Source organism: Epinephelus moara, chromosome 13 (genome assembly GCF_006386435.1).
Source record: "Epinephelus moara isolate mb chromosome 13, YSFRI_EMoa_1.0, whole genome shotgun sequence".
Classification (NCBI taxonomy): Eukaryota; Metazoa; Chordata; class Actinopteri; order Perciformes; family Serranidae; genus Epinephelus; species Epinephelus moara.
Window position 1 is genome coordinate 930,064 of NC_065518.1, and position 16,896 is coordinate 946,959.

The following is a 16,896-nucleotide window of genomic DNA, read 5'->3' on the forward strand; positions in this document are numbered from 1 at the left end:
TAATTGGCAACTGGGTGGCGCTATAACAACAGAAACATGCTTCAAAATGGCTAAAATGCGACCGATCGCTGTGGCTCCCCCTGTGGACCAATGTTGGTGTTGTTTTCTAATTTTTGGTATGACTAAGTCATGGTATGGTATGCTGTACATAATGGGTATGGACTAGTGTGATATAAATAACCAATTATCATATAAGTATCAACCTTCCTCAACGTATGATATATATTACCAAAAAATAAATATTAATATTAATATTACATATGTAACATGAAACTAAGAACATGGGTAAACATTATACCTGTAAAACGTAAGCGTTAGCATTTTCATTGCAAGCGTGTTGCCATGCTAGCATTAGCATTTAGCTCAAAGCGCTGCTGTGCCTTAATACAGCTGAACCAACCTGTTTTAATCCAAGGTGGTCAAATACAGACTTTTATCATCACACCCCTCAGCGTCTGAGTTAGAATAAGTTTGTTACGCAACAGTAATGTTAATGTGGTGAATACGTGAGTGATGCCAGTGCACGACAACTGTACATACATTATATATGTATGTATGTATTATAACATGAGACAACAGTGACAGGATATAGGAACCTAAATTATGTTATGTCACGTTAAAACAACATTGACTTTAGGTGTCACACAGGTAGTGAACTCCCCTCCCTCCAGCTCTGTGTGAACTGTCTTTGCTCTTTGTACTGCATCAGTTGCTCTCAGCATCTGATATTCTGCTGGATGGGTTTATATTAGAGTTCGTTAAAGCCTGGTGCGTCTTGCAAAGATGCTAATGGGTGCTGAACAGGCTGACCGAGCAGAGCTGCTATCATGGATGTAGACTGGCTTTAAAAAATGACTGAAACCATTAAATTACAATAAAAAACGTTGGTGATCAATTAATCAAATAAATAATCTGTCAATGGACCAATCGCTTTATCGGCTGATCATTTCAGCTCTAACTGAAAGCGACTGTTTTGGCGTGTGCGAACTCTCGCTCTGGAAATTTCCCCACCATCAACGCTTCCCTCTCTTTTTACTGTTTGTTCATAAACAAGGCTGAGTTTATGTTTGTGAGGCGGTTTGTTTGACTCGGAGGTGTGGCGTGAGTGGACATGAGACGACCAGAAAACCACAGACAACCCAGAACCCTTATCGCTGACCACTGCGTTCACTGCTGGACTAACAACATGAACATGAAAACAGTCGCTGTCTGTTCTCTACAGCGTGATGAGCACCAGATGTGGACGCGTGGGAGAGCGGCGTGAAACTGCTGTGAAGCTTTGATGAAACCGTTTAATAAACAGACATCAGGAATCTGCTCACACTGAGATCTGCAGCATCGTCGCTCTGTGATTCACATTCAACATGGTGAACTCGCTGCTCCTTTGATGCTGCGTCTTGGAGGACAGAGCTGTCTCCTTTCAGCTCTGATACACTGGTTTAATCAGAGTGTTTAGGTATTGTTAGTGTTCGTATTTCAAAATGGAAACAGACAACTTTTCCCTCCACAGTGTTTCCAAGTGGTGCTATTGTTGATACCGAGACAATCGGATCATTGTCTGTTTTCCTCAGAGCCTAAAAACTCCCAACAACACAGACAGACTGCATCTTGAGTTCCACACTTCAGTTGTTCTGTCCAGCCACAGATTCTGCTACCAGGGTAAATATAAAGAGAAAAGGTGCTGAAACATTCCTCAGAGATGTTGGTCCATATTGACATGATGACATCACACAGTTGATCCATGATGAGAATCTCCCGTTCCAGCACATCCCAAAGGTGCTCTATTGGACTGAGATCTGGTGACTGTGGAGGCCATTGGAGTACAGTGAACTCATTGTCATGTTTGAGATGATGTGAGCTTTGTGACATGGTGCGTTATCCTGCTGGAAGTAGCCATCAGAAGATGGGTACACTGTGGTCATAAAGGGATGGACACGCTCAGCAACAATACTCAGGTAGGCTGTGGTGTTTAAACCATGCTCAGTTGGTACTAAGAAAATCTCCCCCACACCATTACACCACCAGCAGCAGCCTGAAGCGTTGATACAAGGCAGGATGGATCCATGCTTCCATCTGAATGTGGTTTTTCCAATCTTCTATTGTCCAGTTTTGGTGAGAAAACCCGTGTGAATTGTAGCCTCAGTTTCCTGTTGTTAGCTGACAGGAGTGGCACCTGGTGTGGTCTTCTGCTGCTGTAGCCCATCTGCTTCAAGGTTGGACAAGGTGTTGTTGCTTCAGAGATGCTCTTCTGCACACCTTGGTTGGAACCAGTACTTATTTGAGTGACTCTGCAGAGCTCATGGTTGTTTTTTCAGACCTGAGTCGTGCCTGCAGATCTTTCTTTCAGGCTGCGTACGATCAGTGGCTTCATCACACAGATGAACATGGCAGCCTGTATGTGAGAGAGCAGAAGCTCAGGAACAAGCTTCTTGTTGTGAGCAAACAGAAACAGATGACGAAGGCGTAGATGAGCATTGAGAGGTTCTCTCATCTGGATCATAACACCTCAGCTGACACAGTGAAAGAGAGGAGGTCCAAAGGAGGACAGAAGAAATGATACTCCTGAGAACAGGAAAGTAACTGATTCTTGTTGAAGCAAAGACGGATGATGAACAGGAATGATGAAGGGTGGACGGGGTGTAAACTCCTGAATCTACATGTGTGTTTTTCTTCTGTTTAACAAGAACATAAAGCAGGGAAGGACCCAAACTATAAACATCTGACATGACATGTACTGTGGGCATGTGTCCTGGATCACATTCGATGCAACATGATGACTCAACTGCTTGATGAAGTATGTCTTATTTCTTTCTCCCTCCACATCTGTTCTTGCAGTGATGCTGATTGGCCTGCTGCGTTACGCTCACGTCATAGAGAAGCACCAGAACTGTGTCCTCAACACGGCCGGCCTCTCCACAGCGTGGATCTGTGCTGCTGGTCTCATCATGGTGGGAAACTTCCAGGTAAACAGTCTGATCACTGTTAAAGTCAGTCTTTGTGTTGATGATGTTGGTTTAGACAGATCGACCTTTACTCTCCTGTCTGTGTGTGTGTAATCATTCACCTTATGTTAATCAAGATAACTGGTGTCAACACGTTCTTTCTTCTGCAGGTTAATGGTAATGTGTTACTTTGAGAATAGATTTTTGGACAGTTACGCATTATAAGGCTGGATTACTGAGCTGTCAGGGCCGTCACACCTTCAGGGCCCACAGTGGCTCCAGAAAACAATGATAAGTGTTTAAAAGGCAGGTTCCTTCTTTATTTTAGCCTCAACATGGTTCTAGTTATGGTTAGAGTTGATCCGTCCTTTGCTCCACCACTTTGGTCCAGACTGAAATATCTCAACAACAGTTTGATAGATTGAACTTCTTTGTGGTTTCCCAACAATTTAACTCAGTTACTTTGGTTATCCTTTGACTTTTTCTATCGTGCCAACATGAGGGTGACGTGTGGTTTTTAGTGAAGTCTCTCGACTATTAAATGCATTTCCTGTTCCCCTTCAGGATGAATTGTCATAACTTTGGTGATCCCTTAACTTTCCCTCGAGCGGCATCATCAGGTCAGCAGTTTGATTAGTGATTCTCTCGCTCAGCTCAGAGTCTTCACGTTGGGATGACTTCATGCACATAAAAATCACTTTTCTAGGCTCTGGTGAAGTTTCTAAATATTTAATTATGTTAAAAATCTAAAGCTGGGGTTTGCAGTTTTCTGGAAAAGGCCAAAAAAAGGTGTAATTTGATAAAACACCCTCCTATTTTCCCCGTTAAAGGGTTTTTTTGGGGAGTTTTTCCTGATCAGCTGCGAGGGTCATAAGGACAGAGGGATGTCGTATGCTGTAAAGCCCTGTGAGGCAAATTGTGATTTGTGATATTGGGCTTTATAAATAAAATTGATTGATTGATTGATATTGCAGTTCCCCCTCTGTCCTTATCCCCTCCAGCCAAATGCCCAGATGCACATGGTTCTTACAGTAACCCTGTGTTTTCTGTACATTGATTTATTTACCTGTGTAATGGCAGCAACAGAAAGTTTGCTGATCCTGCAGGGAGTTGAAGCTGTGTAGTCCCCCTGTAGGCAGCTCACCCTTTTTCCCCTTTAAGAGTGGTGGCCATGTGGGTAACCTGAGTGTGTGATGTGTGCTTTGTTACGTGTGGAGGGAAGCAGCTCTCTCTCAGGTGTGTCATGGTGAAGACCACATGCAGCAACAAGTGAAGACATCAGTAGAATGAAGTGTCCAGATGAGCTCAGGGCTGCTGTTAAACCTCAAGAGAAGACCATGTTTGTTGTTTCGTGGTGAGGACTGCAATGAAGTCATTGTTGGTGAACGGCACCTGAACGCCTCGTTCGTCATCCTTTCTTCTGCAGAGTGGTCTGGACCACTAGAAGCTAGTTTCCAGCTAATAACGAGCCAAGCTAAAATTAATTTTAATAAGCCAGCGTGTTCCTAACTACGGTTCGGAGCTGGTAAGCTGTCACCGAGAGAGGTAACTCCTGGAGCTGGAGTTTGCACTGGCTGGATTTGGGTTGCAGCAGCCATTAGCTGGGGGTCAGTCTCCAGAGCTGCTGCTTGCTCTCCTCACAGTGAGTTGGTCTGTGGTAGCGGGCAGTGAGGCGGAGAACACGGTGAGTCGAGGCTCCAGCTAACATTAGCTACGTAAACATGAAGCGGCAGCCATGCCATGCAGCCTTTGGCTCCAACTAGCAGAAGGTTAAACTCCATCTCTGAAACACTTTGCTGATTATTGTGTTTTGTTTTGTTTATTGTCAGACTCTCTGTCGGACGTCTTGATGAGTCCATCTTCCTGTTTTGGGTTGCTCTGCAGTGAAGGCAGTTGTTTCCAATGCTGGAAGAGCAACTTTTTCTGCAGGACCATTGAATCAGGCTTTCACTGAGGGGATGTTCATGCACATCTGCATCTGTACATCAGCCAGTAGGAACGCCCTCTCTCTGAAATGTCCTGTGATTGGCCAAAGTCTCCCGTCGTGGGCTAGATTTTCTCACGCCTGAAAACAGAAGAGGAGGTGCAGAAGTCTAGTTTTCTCTCAGACCACTTGAATTACAACATGCTTAAAGTTTATTGTCAGATTTTTACCCAGTGAAGTCAAAATCAAACTGACTACACCTGCTTTAATGTGACAGGATCCCATAGTACAAAGATCAATAGTTATCAGGGGCTAAATATGTTGTTACCTGCTGAACATCAGCATGTTAGTTTGGATGAATTTCTAGTTTTCAAATTTCTAGTTACTTCAGTTTATTCTGTGCACATGTGATGCACATTCCATATTAAACACAATATGTTTGGGTAACATACCCAAATTTTCATAAAGTCAGAACAAGTAGTGCTCCAGAATAATAGAGATAATAGATCTCCTTGTGATAATAATTTATTACAGTTTTTGAGTCATCAGAAGATGGAGAGAAAAACAAGCATGGATTACATCACTAAAATGTCCTGAAAGAAGTGGTGGAAAAATAAGTTGGAGCACTCAAAACAAAAGCTAGAAAAAAATCTATTATGGATCAGTTTTAATAAAAACAATCAGATGGATGAATAAATAAATCTCAAAGCAAAAATGCTGCGTTTTTCTAAAGTGCAAGTTACATAATTTCTTATATAATTTCCAAACATTATTCATTCACAGAGAGAGAGATTGTTATCTCACTGTTTGTGATTTTCACCACCTCCGGTTATTGTGTCTCACAGTCACTTTGATGTTTGATCCTGCAGAGGAGACCAGGTGACGTCTAATTACAGTCAGCGGGGCATTTTGGACTTGTGGCAGTGTAACGTGTGGCCTTCACATAGACATTTTAAAATATGTTAAAACACCAATCACATGTTGTCATTTTCTGTTTTTCCCAACTAGAATTTCGCATGAGGTTAAAATACTGCTTAACTGTCAATTTTCTTTTCTTGCTCTTTAGACACTGTTCTGACCTCGCTGCTTAGATGAGACTTTTCTTGGTATATGGGTCAGTGTCATGGCAACTGAAAGCAGAGGGTCTCTGTGTAACATAAACAGTGTGGAAGTAACAGTAGAGACGGGCCGTCCTGCTCCTCTTTAACTACAGTAACACACAAATACCCTGAGCTCATGGACACAATGTTTGCTGCAGCTCAGAGTAAATCTTCACTGATGTTAAACAGATGAAATACACTGCTCATCATCCTCATCATCATCACAGTCTAACACCAAGTCAGTTAAACTTCAGTGATATCAATCTGTCCATTCAGGAAGCAGGAAGTGATTGTGAATCAGTGTCAGCTGCTTTGGGTCAAATCAAAGAGACAAACAGGAAATGGTTTTACATGTGGTGTCCAGAGACAGTTGCTCTCTCCTTATCCTTCCTCACTGATTCTTCTCTAGTTTGGTCTTCTGCTAGTGTCCTTGGCACTACTGGTAGCATGAGGCCGTACCTGCAGCCCAATCAGGTTGATACCAGATACCAGGAGACCGGCCGTTACACCAGGAGAGCTGGACAGGGCCGTAGAAGGGCATCAACCCAGCAGCAGGACCCTGGGTTCCTCCTGGTGCAGAGGGCCCTGGGTTCCTCCTGGTGCAGAGGGCCCTGGGTTCCTCCTGGTGCAGTGGGCCCTGGGTTCCTCCTGGTGCAGATGCATGCCCAGATGTTGTTGGGGGTGCATACAGGCATGTGGGAACCATACACACATCTTACTTCGACTTTGAATCAGCCCTCAGTGGGTTGGTGGTTTTGGTTTCCACTGACCGTTGTTACATCATTTTGTTCTCAACAAATCATCAGTAAAGGTTTTCAAACTGAGAAATTTGTTCATCAAGATCTGATGTGTGATTCAAGTGATCATTTAATTTCATGAGCAGTGTAGTTCTCTGCTTCTCTCACTGCTGCTGCGTGAACTCTCTCTGTACCACCCAAACAGTGATTTAAGGATATTTCATCACTGCTTCACTTGAAAGAAAGAACAGCAACACATGTATGTGGTGCTTCTGCTGGCCCTCTGGCGTGCGTCTCCTCATGCAGTCTCTCAGCACTTTGTAGACCTTCCAAGCAAATCTCTCTTTTGATGTTGTGTTTGTTCTGTCAGGAAATTATCTGGCGGACCTCTCTGTGGTAGTATGATCTTGAAAACAAGACATGTTGGCTGTGTGTCTGTGTTCCTGTCCTCGGTGCAGTCCAGTTCAAGGACACGCTCTCATGATAAAATCCATCATTTGTATCTTAAAGAAGCTCAATGTAAGGGTCACCTTTTGTGCTGTTTTCTAAAAAAAAGCTGTTGAGATAAAGACAGATTTACTGTAGAGGAGAAGAGCTGCAGCACATGTGCACACACGTATGGAACATACTGTACATACATGAACACACCTGCACTCATCCCATCAGTACCGAGAGTTTTCATGGCCTCAGGTGTTGAATCAGCTGCTCAACATGTGATGACTTTGGGTGTTTGCCAGGAATGTAGTTCGGTATGCATGTGTTCAGCATTTGAATATTACACAGACATTTATAAGTTGAGGCATGTGCAGCGGTGAAAAAAGAAAAAGTGCATTTACTCAAATATTACATGTAGTTGTTTGTTAGACTGCAGACTCAGATTTTACACACAAAACATATGAAAGCTTATAAAATATTGGAGCATTTTTATACATGAAAAACTGTTTCTAAGATATCGTTAACTTGCACCATCTTTCAGATCGTCTGCTTCCACACAAGTGTCACTAATGAGACTTCTGGTCGGCACAGGTGCAGATTTTTGGGCAGAAAATTAAATATTTGATGCTCAAAATTATCTGAAAAGCCGACCCTAGATTTACTTTTTGGTGTTTCTCAAAATGTTCCCACACTTTGGATTTCCTGCCCGACATTAACTAGCCTGTGGAATAGGTTCAGGTTCAGGTTACTTTACTGGTACCCAAGGGTAAACTAGTTTTGCAGTCGAGAGTCAAAACATCCATCACAGTTTGAACAATCAAAACAAAACATAAAACATAGAATACAAGGAAGAAATTTAGAATCGACAGAAAGTGCTGCAATCCATGAAATAAAAGCAAATAATTAAAAACGCCAAGAGCAAAATTCCCTATAACTGCAGGTACCAGCCCTGCCACCTGTCTGACTGCTGAGCGTGGACACTTCCTGTGTCTGTCCCGTCAAAGTAAAGCCCCACATGGTCCAGTCATATAGGTTTGGATTTATTTTGACAATATGCAGCTCCTAATAGAGTTTCACTTTTGTTTTCCTGCGACTAAGCAACCAATGAAATCTTGTTGACTAATGACCTTTCATCAGAGGGCGGCTCTACAGCAAACAGTTTCTTATTTACACATCCAGCTGTTACAGAGCAACAAGATGATTCAGAGTCTGTGTGTCTGTGTCCATCTGATGAATTCCAAGTCCAATATTCACTTTTCTTTTAGCTCCGTTTTTAGTCTCCACCAACTCCTCCTGCTAGATGCTCCACTGTGTTCACCAGCGAGTCTCTAACTGTGTCTGTCTGCCAGAACAGTAAAGCTATGGGGCTGAAAACCAAAACAATGAGCTGAACCTGACTGTAAAGCTGTGGCTGTATTACTCAGGCACGTGAGTGTGTTTTCAGAGGTCAGTGTTGTAGTCGGAGGCCCTCTCGAGTGTGTGTGTGTGTCTCAGATTCCTCCTGCTCTGTCTGCACATGCCTGGGCCCCTCTAATCACATTTTGGGGAACACATTGCACAGTTCATCCTCGGGGTCTGTCGTCCAACTCCCCCTCTCGTGGTTAAGGCTGGTCCTCCTCTTCTCTGATTGGCTGACGGGGCCCTCCTCCCTGTCGGTGCTCATTCTTACATAATGAACCTCGGTGTTTCCCCTTTAGAGTAAACATGGCAGGAGTCCTTGAAGAGGTGATTTACAGCATAAATGTGCTCCATCCATCTGCTGAGCGATAAACGGCCACACACACACACACACACACACACACACACACACACACATGAGGAGCCGCTGTTTATATCGCAGTGATTAAGTGTTGATGTTGAATTGGAGTTTTTGGAAATTATGAATGAGATTTGGCAGAGAGAGGCTGCAGAGAGGAGACGTACCGAACACTGTGTGTATCAGGTTTTCAGAAGATTTAATTCAAGAGTCATTTGTCCAGTTTTAACCCTTAAGAGTGGAAACAGACGTCCAGATGGCTTTTGTTTTCTTCAGAGCCTAGCAACAACAACAACAACACAAACACACTGCATTTTGTTTTCCACCTTTTCTTCTGTTGTCCCACTCTCTCCTATTCCACAACTGAGGATAACACCTGCAAAGAACTTACATTGATTCTCTTTAGTAACTGGATTTAGATACTGACAGCTAACGGGGAAACAAAAGGGTTAATCTCATCTGGTTTTGGTTGCACAACACACTGTAAATCCCAATTTATCCACGACACTAAATTTAAGTGTCCCAGCATGCTATGAGACGATGCGTTTAAAGCCACTTTGTAGCCTTTATATTTGGCATTACACTGCACAACCTACAGCATAGGCTTTGGGCTGTTTCTGTGTGGTGTTGTTGAATATTATTTCTGGCGTACGCGATTCAACTATTGTTGTAATGGGCTACAGTAACTGTTTTTTACATGCACATAAGTTTTGTCTTTTTAGTCAGCTGTTGAAAAAAAAAAAAAACCACGTCACATCCGTATTGCAATGAATTGTGGGCAATTAAATCAGTAAAGTGGCTGAAGTCTGCGCCCAAAATGGACTCTCTGGAAGTCTGCAGAAACCCCTCTTTAGGCCCCTTGTGGACTGGATGAATTGTGGTTCAGTCAGGAACACTTAAGTCAAAGAAAACTTTACTTCCATTTGCAGTATTATATTTGGCGGTATGGCTCTGTTATCGGGCCTCTCTGCCTTTCCACAGGCCTACATGGAAAGCCTAAGGCGGAGAGAGCAAACCTCACCACCCTTCCATGTGCAAACAGAGAAAGCTTGAGGCAGAGAGAGCAAATCTCCCTGCCCTTCTGTGTGCTAATGTGGAAAGCCTAAGGCGGAGAGAGCACACCTCTCTGCCCTTCCACATGCAGATGAGTAAGCCTTAAGGCAGATGCCCTTCCATGTGCATACATGGAAAGCCTAAGGTGGAGAGAGTACACCTCTCTGCCCTTCCATGTGCATACATGGAAAGCCTAAGGCGGACAGAGCACACCTCTCTGCCCTTCCACATGCAGATGAGTAAGCCTTAAGGCAGATGCCCTTCCATGTGCATACATGGAAAGCCTAAGGCAGGGAGAGCAGCAGCAAAGACCTCCGGGAACAGAACAGAGCAGCATCAGTGACAAACAGAAATGACATTGATGAGTCAGACACACCATGAAAAGGAGGAGCTGGGGTGGAGGCAGGTTGCAAAGCAGCTTGCAGAGGAAGCAGCAACGGTAGGCAGGTCAGAGCAGTTTAAATAGGGCGCCCTGAATGATTTGGTTGCATAGAAAGGAATCATGTGATCTATCAGCTGACTCCCTTCCATCAATCAGCTGATCCATCAGTTGGTTGGGCTGTTTGAGATCAGCTGATGTAGCTGGGATGTGAGCTGAGCCTGACATCGTGTCCTGCCTGAACTAACGCTGTGCTCAGTTCTTGGACAGCCCAGACTTCCCGGGAATGTGCTCGCAAAGTCCATGAATCTGTAAGTGCGGTAAGATCGGGACATTTGTATTCAGCTGAACACTGGCTCAGGAAAGGGCCAATCAGGTTTTCATGAAAGCCATTTTGCATTTTCGCCTCGGCCACTGTAGTTCTCCTATATGCTTGGCATACAAGAGGCAAATTTATTTTTTCTAGGATGGTGAAGGCACAACCCACCTTACTCTGCCTTACTCTGCCTCTGATTGGCTTAAGCCCTGTTCCCTGCCTTCCCCCCCACCCTGTGAACGAGGCAAAGCCAGCACAGTGGGTGGATCTGAGGGGTCTGGTGGAGCTGTAAGTGGGAAAATCAATCTTAAAACTGCTGATAAAAAACTTAAGTTGATGCAATTTAAAGTCTTCAGCAGAGAGACGTGAGCATAGTCAGTCTTCCTCATGTTCTTCTTTTCCGTCGACCTGAACAGAGAACTTCTTCATGGTTTTTGTGGAACCAGCACACACACATATAATTCAACCAGACTATACGCTTGCTCGCTCTTTGTGTCCTCTCCCTGTAATTACTCAGCTCAAACAGCTGTGACGTCTCCCACAATGCACCTCTACACTGCATTTAACCCCACGTCCAGGATGTGTCATCATCGTACCAGCTGCTGCATTTGAAAATATGCGCACAGGAAGCATTTTAAAGATTATAAATGCAGTAGAGATGAACTTCCTCTGTGATGCTGAAACTGAACGAGTAGATCAGAGCGACAGGTTCTTATCAGTTCAAACACTGAGCGTTCTGTCTTTCAGAGTCACAGACGATAACAGAGATGATCACATTGGTTGTGTAAATGAGTATCATTACAGTTTTTCTTTCATCATGTGATTTGCTGGTTGAGATCGTCCCGTCCTGTCCTCTGGCGTTCTTTGTCCGGTGATCTTGTAACAGTGATTACCCAGAGTGCCAGTGTCAGGTCACCATGACCCTTTGTGTATTTTTTATCAGCTTTGTTGTGTTCAGATGTTCCCACAAGAAGACCACAAGAAATGTTGCTCAGATGTTCGTACATTTAGAGGTCGAGGGTTAACTTCTCACACGTCTTTGAAGGATGATCGTTAGAAGAGAATTTAACATCACAGTAGAAACACACATATTTTGTGAAATAAATAGGTATCAGCATCAATATTTAGATACAGCACATGTGAGACTGTTATCTTTGGTAAAGAAGAAATAAATAAATATCCATCCAAATTCAAGACTTACTGATCTGTAGCAGCTGTGTGAGGCACAGCAGTGCTTAAAGTCCACATGCTCACAATACAATGCTAACATGCAGATGTTTAGCAGGTATAATAATCACCATCTTAGTTTAGTATGTCAGCATATCAGGCCCCGATCTGTGTGGGTACATGAGACCCTAAAAAAGAGGCTGAATCATGGGGCCAGCTGTAAACTTGTTGTTATGATGAGTGAAAACTTTGACCTGCTAGTGGCACAGGGAGAAATGTCAGGGGATTAGGATTTATCCTCAGTGGACCTTGAATGTCTGCACAGATTTTAATGGAAATCTATCTAATAGTCGTTGAAATACTCTACAGAAAAAAACAAATGTGAACCTCATGGTGGCGCTATAGTAAAAGTGAGGAGATCATTAATGACGTTAGGTTTCATCCTCTGGGGGACATGAATATTTGTACAAAACTTGTCCAGTGTCCTTGCTGCAGTGATGAGGGGTTTGATTCCAGCCTGCAGCCCTTTGTTGCATGTCATCCCCTCTCTCTACCCCTGTTACGCTTAGACTATCCTATCTAATAAAACCAAAAATCCCCCAAAATAATCTTTAAAAAACAAGGAAGAAAAGACAAGAAATAAAAAATGAAGTGGGACTCGGCTGACAAGGAAACAGGAGCAACAACACTGAGGGACAGAAACCATAACAACTGATTGTGTATAATGATGCTCACCCTTGTGAAAGACTGTTTGTAACGTTAGTATACTGTATGTGATAATTCTGTCTTTTCTCCAAGAACACAAAGTTTAAGCGATAAAAGAAAAGTCCTGTGTGTGTGCAATTAGTTTTGCTAGTTGTGCACTTTTCACTACATGGCTTATGTAGTCACTTTGTCTCTTTGTTTTCTTTTTTGTCGTATATGGCTCTTGTGAAGCACTTTGTGACCTATGTCTGCGAAAAGTGCTCTATAAATAAAATGTACTTACTTATAGATATAAAATCATTAAAAAATGCTTAATGATAAAAACAAAATCTCTCCAAGTTTTCCTGTGATCATCGCTTCTACTGCTACCTGCATTTCCCTTAAGTTAAATAGTACCTGTGCACTCTTTAAATGTTTTGTGTGTTTATTTCTCAGGTGGATTTTGCCAAAGTCCTGCACTATGTTGGAGCCGGCGTGGCCTTCCCCTCCAGCATGCTGTTTGTGTGTCTTCAGTCGGCTCTGACCTACAGACTGGCCAAGACCCAGGAGGAGTACCGGATAGGTCACCTGCGTGTGGGGATGACCCTGATGGCACTGATCGCCCTGGTGCTCAGTATCCTGCCAACATGAAGCTTATTCTGTGTTTGTTTCAAAGCAACACTTTTCTTACTATTTAAGGTATTTGCCTTTTACTTTAAGTGAGTTTTGGGCGTATACGACCAGTTCAGATAGCTCAGAAAGAGGACAAAATTCTAGATAGTAATGACAGAGGTGTTGTGTTTTTTCCTATTATTTTTTCCTCTTAAATGACTTGAGGGAACTTTTTGGAATCTGGACGTAACATCTGGTTTAATAAATGTCGTGGAGGTACAGTGCGTTATGTTCACGTCCATGTTCTTGGCTGTCCACACAGACTGTGATGCTCTCCTGTCCTTCAGTCTGTTCAGAGGTTGTTTGTGTAAACTGTGTTACGTGGCCCCCTGCTGGAGAAAAAACTCTCCTACATCCCTTTCTTGAATCAATACAACCAACTTCTGGACTGTTTTACATTGGACACTGTTATATAACAGCACGTACTGCATGAATAATCTTATACATCAAAAATAAGAAAACAGACGTCCTCAAATAACACACCCATAAAAACCACAGATCTGCATGTTTTGGATTCATGAGAGAGATTTTCTGACCTCGTCTTCCTCCTGCTGTGCAGCCATTGTTCTCCTTAACCTCTGATCACCAGGTGGAGTTTTCTTTTGCCAGGAAAGCTTCGCCCTGCAGCACACCTCCGCCATCTTTGAGTGGGTCTACTGTATGCTCATCATGCTCTTCTATGGGACCTTTGCCTTTGAGTTCGGGGGCATGTCCGGGGACACCTTGATGGTGCTGTCCAGAGGAGGAGGAGGGCTGCAAAGCTTCTCCACCTCTGGACACAAGACGGAGGTGGGTGGCGGCTCCAACCACCACCAGCCAGAGAACTTTTCAATGCTGTAACCATACTGTAGCGAGCTTCAGCGTCCCTGAAGGTCAAAGGGACGATTTGGAAGACAACATGGAGTCTAGAAGCTGGAAGCTGCACATCCTCACGCTCACTATCGCACACAGCCATGGTGCCAAAGCTCTTCTGCTCAGCAGCGACCAAAGACTGACAGACTTTACAGACTTTTATCCTGCTTTGCTAAAGCGTGCAGGCTACGACTGCAAAACGTTGCACAATACTATAAGTGCCTTTCTGAGCACTGAAAGAGACACACATGTGCACACACACGCACACAGCCCTCGCTGTTTGTTTTAACTCTCTTAATGTAACAATCACTCTCTGCATTCTTGGCTGAGGTTGCCTTTTATCAGACTGAACGTCCTGAAAGGGCCTCAGATGCAGCGGCGTCAGTTTGTTTGCATGTTTAGATGTTCAGACACCGAGCTCCGTATTGTTTTTCACTCAGGAAGTTTTGTTACATAATCAACTTTCACTCCTTACCTCACTAGTAAGGTGGAGTTCTCCAAAAAAGTTTGACAATAGATGGACTAAAGGTTACTCAGTGACAAGAATAATTCATTTACAGGTTCTGTCTGTAACTGTTTTTTATTTTCAGTGGGTGAACAGGTTCTGACATTACTTCAAAAATGAGACTGTCCCCAACTTTCTCAGTTGCCTCTTGCAGCCTGTGAGCTGACTTCTAGGTAAAAGACTCGGGACCTGATGCACATTCCCTAGTGCCTTGCCTCTCTTCATCTTCACTATAGTGCTAACAGTTTGCAACAGTAGCTAATGTTAGCCAAGAAATGGAGTCTGCTAACTTCAACAAATGACGTGCACCCACAGCGGCTGCCTGGTGGAGATGGATCTTCACTTAGCACCCTGTAGCAACTTGAATTCAGACAGGGCAAAACCTCATCTTTGCAGCTTCAGGGGTCTGATCTCACACTGCCCTCTCAACCGCCCGACTCCCTGCTGGATAAGCAAACTTTCTGTTGCTGCCATTACACGGGTAAGACCCAGTGCTGCTGCTGGCTGCCAGCCTTTTGTGAATCCCGAGGTTGGGGTTTGCGCTACCTGAATTTAAGTTGCCACAGTGGCTAAGGTCTGAGCTGCAGTCTGCTCTTGCCCAGGGAAGTAGTGTCCTCGTGGCAGGGAGTGAGGCTGATGGTCCACCAGCTGTGCTAGCTAGTTCTTGACTCATTTGTGAAATTATAAGAAAGAAATTACGTTATGAAGCAACCAATGCTTAGTTACAGCTAGCTAGCTACCTTAGCTTGCTTGTTCACTAACATTATCACCAGCAAAATACAATCTGAGTGGATTTTTTAGTTGGCTAGTTTGCCAAATTACTTCACCAGCCAATGTAATTCATTACACTAACTTATGTATAGTGACAACCTGTGTTGATTTAACCAACAATTAAAGATTGTTGATTCAAGTGCTTTCTACGAGCCAAGAGTGATGCAGTACGGGCCAAGAAGTTAACGGTGACCTGAGCTGATGTTAGCTGCTAGCTAGCTGTAACTTAGCTAATCTACATGGTTACTCGATGTTCTTAAAGTTTCATACAGAACCTTTATTGTTGTTTATTTTTTTATGCCCTTATGTTGAACTATTTTTAGTTTTTTATCGTATCTACAGAAATATTTTGTTCAACTCTTTACGTCGCCATCGTCGCCCAAATAGCTGTCTCATACTTTCCTCAAATAAGCTCTGTTGTATATTTTATTGTATCAGCTCTGCGCCAAAAAATGTTGTATCGTTGCTCTCGGTTTCAGTGGGACCAAACTATTTGTATCGTCATGCTGATATTTGATATTTGATCATATGCAGAAATACTTTTAAAGAACATAAAGTTCAACAATGTATACAGACGACAAAAGAATTAAAGCGAATATGGAAAAATGACGATTTCTTTATTTTCAGTCATTCATGCAGCTTTGAAGAAAAACTAAATACCTCTTGTTGAAATATTTTATTGTTCAAATATATTTACATATTTTTTCAGGACTAATGAGACAGTATGTGTAAAGAATGTGATTTCAGATGAGAAAATGTTCCTCACATGGTGACAGATTTGAAGGTTTTTCTCTGATTCTGACTTTAAAATATTTTGAGATCACATCTCATCTCTGCTTTGCAGATGTTTGCAGGTCTTGATGAAATTAACACTAATTTCAGTGTCAAATAATATAAAACTTAAGAAACAGCTATTTCATTTCAATCAAAAATATAACAGCATGTTAAGATTGCAGGTTTGTTTGTTTATTTGTTACTAAAACTCTAAAAACATAAGACTTTCAGCCTAAACTGAATGTAATCATCCAGCATGACACTAAAACATGCAGCTATCTAATATTTTAACTTCAGGATTTTTCTCATTTCCAAGGTAGCTGACATTTGAAACTTCATCCACTGTATTTTGAGATCACATCTCATATTTGCTTTTCAAGTGTCCTCAGGTCTTTAATTCATAACTTTATGTCAAGGCTGCAGGTTTGTGCATTAATTTAAAACAGAAACAAGAGTTCTGAAACTATATAGCTGTATTACTGAATGTTAACTAACCTGTGTTAAGTTGAATTTGTGAAGCAAACGTTTTTCTTGCCTCCTTGGTGAACGAAAAATCCAAAAACGGAGAAAATTCTTGATTCTTGAGGGTCCACGTATAACAACAGCAGAAAACATCTTTTTACAAACTTCCACACAACTCTTGCAGTATAATTCAGATCTGAAATGTACAGTATGCTCTGTACTTCCCGAACACTTGCATTTTTGCTACAACCTTACAAGTTAATACACTTCCACATACTCAGATGAGTGCAATGCTTGCTCGGTCTCCTTCACTCCAAGTCAGTAAGAAATGTTTCTGTTTCTGTATTCTTTGTTCACTGTGGAGGCA

At 42.7% G+C, this 16,896-nt stretch overlaps 1 protein-coding gene across 2 annotated transcripts in view; it reads left to right on the plus strand.

Annotated features, from left to right (window-relative positions):
• Positions 1–15,902, plus strand: part of LOC126399479 (transmembrane protein 150A-like) — a 36,205-nt gene extending 20,303 nt beyond the window's left edge. For both annotated transcript variants that reach the window (XM_050059488.1, XM_050059489.1), the window contains exons 6-8: positions 2,836–2,963; positions 12,950–13,127; positions 13,755–15,902. In XM_050059488.1, coding sequence (XP_049915445.1) covers positions 2,836–2,963; positions 12,950–13,127; positions 13,755–14,005 — 557 coding nt within the window. In that variant the 3' untranslated portion in view covers positions 14,006–15,902. The remainder of the gene's footprint in view (positions 1–2,835; positions 2,964–12,949; positions 13,128–13,754) is intronic.
• The last annotated feature ends 994 nt before the right edge of the window (positions 15,903–16,896 follow it).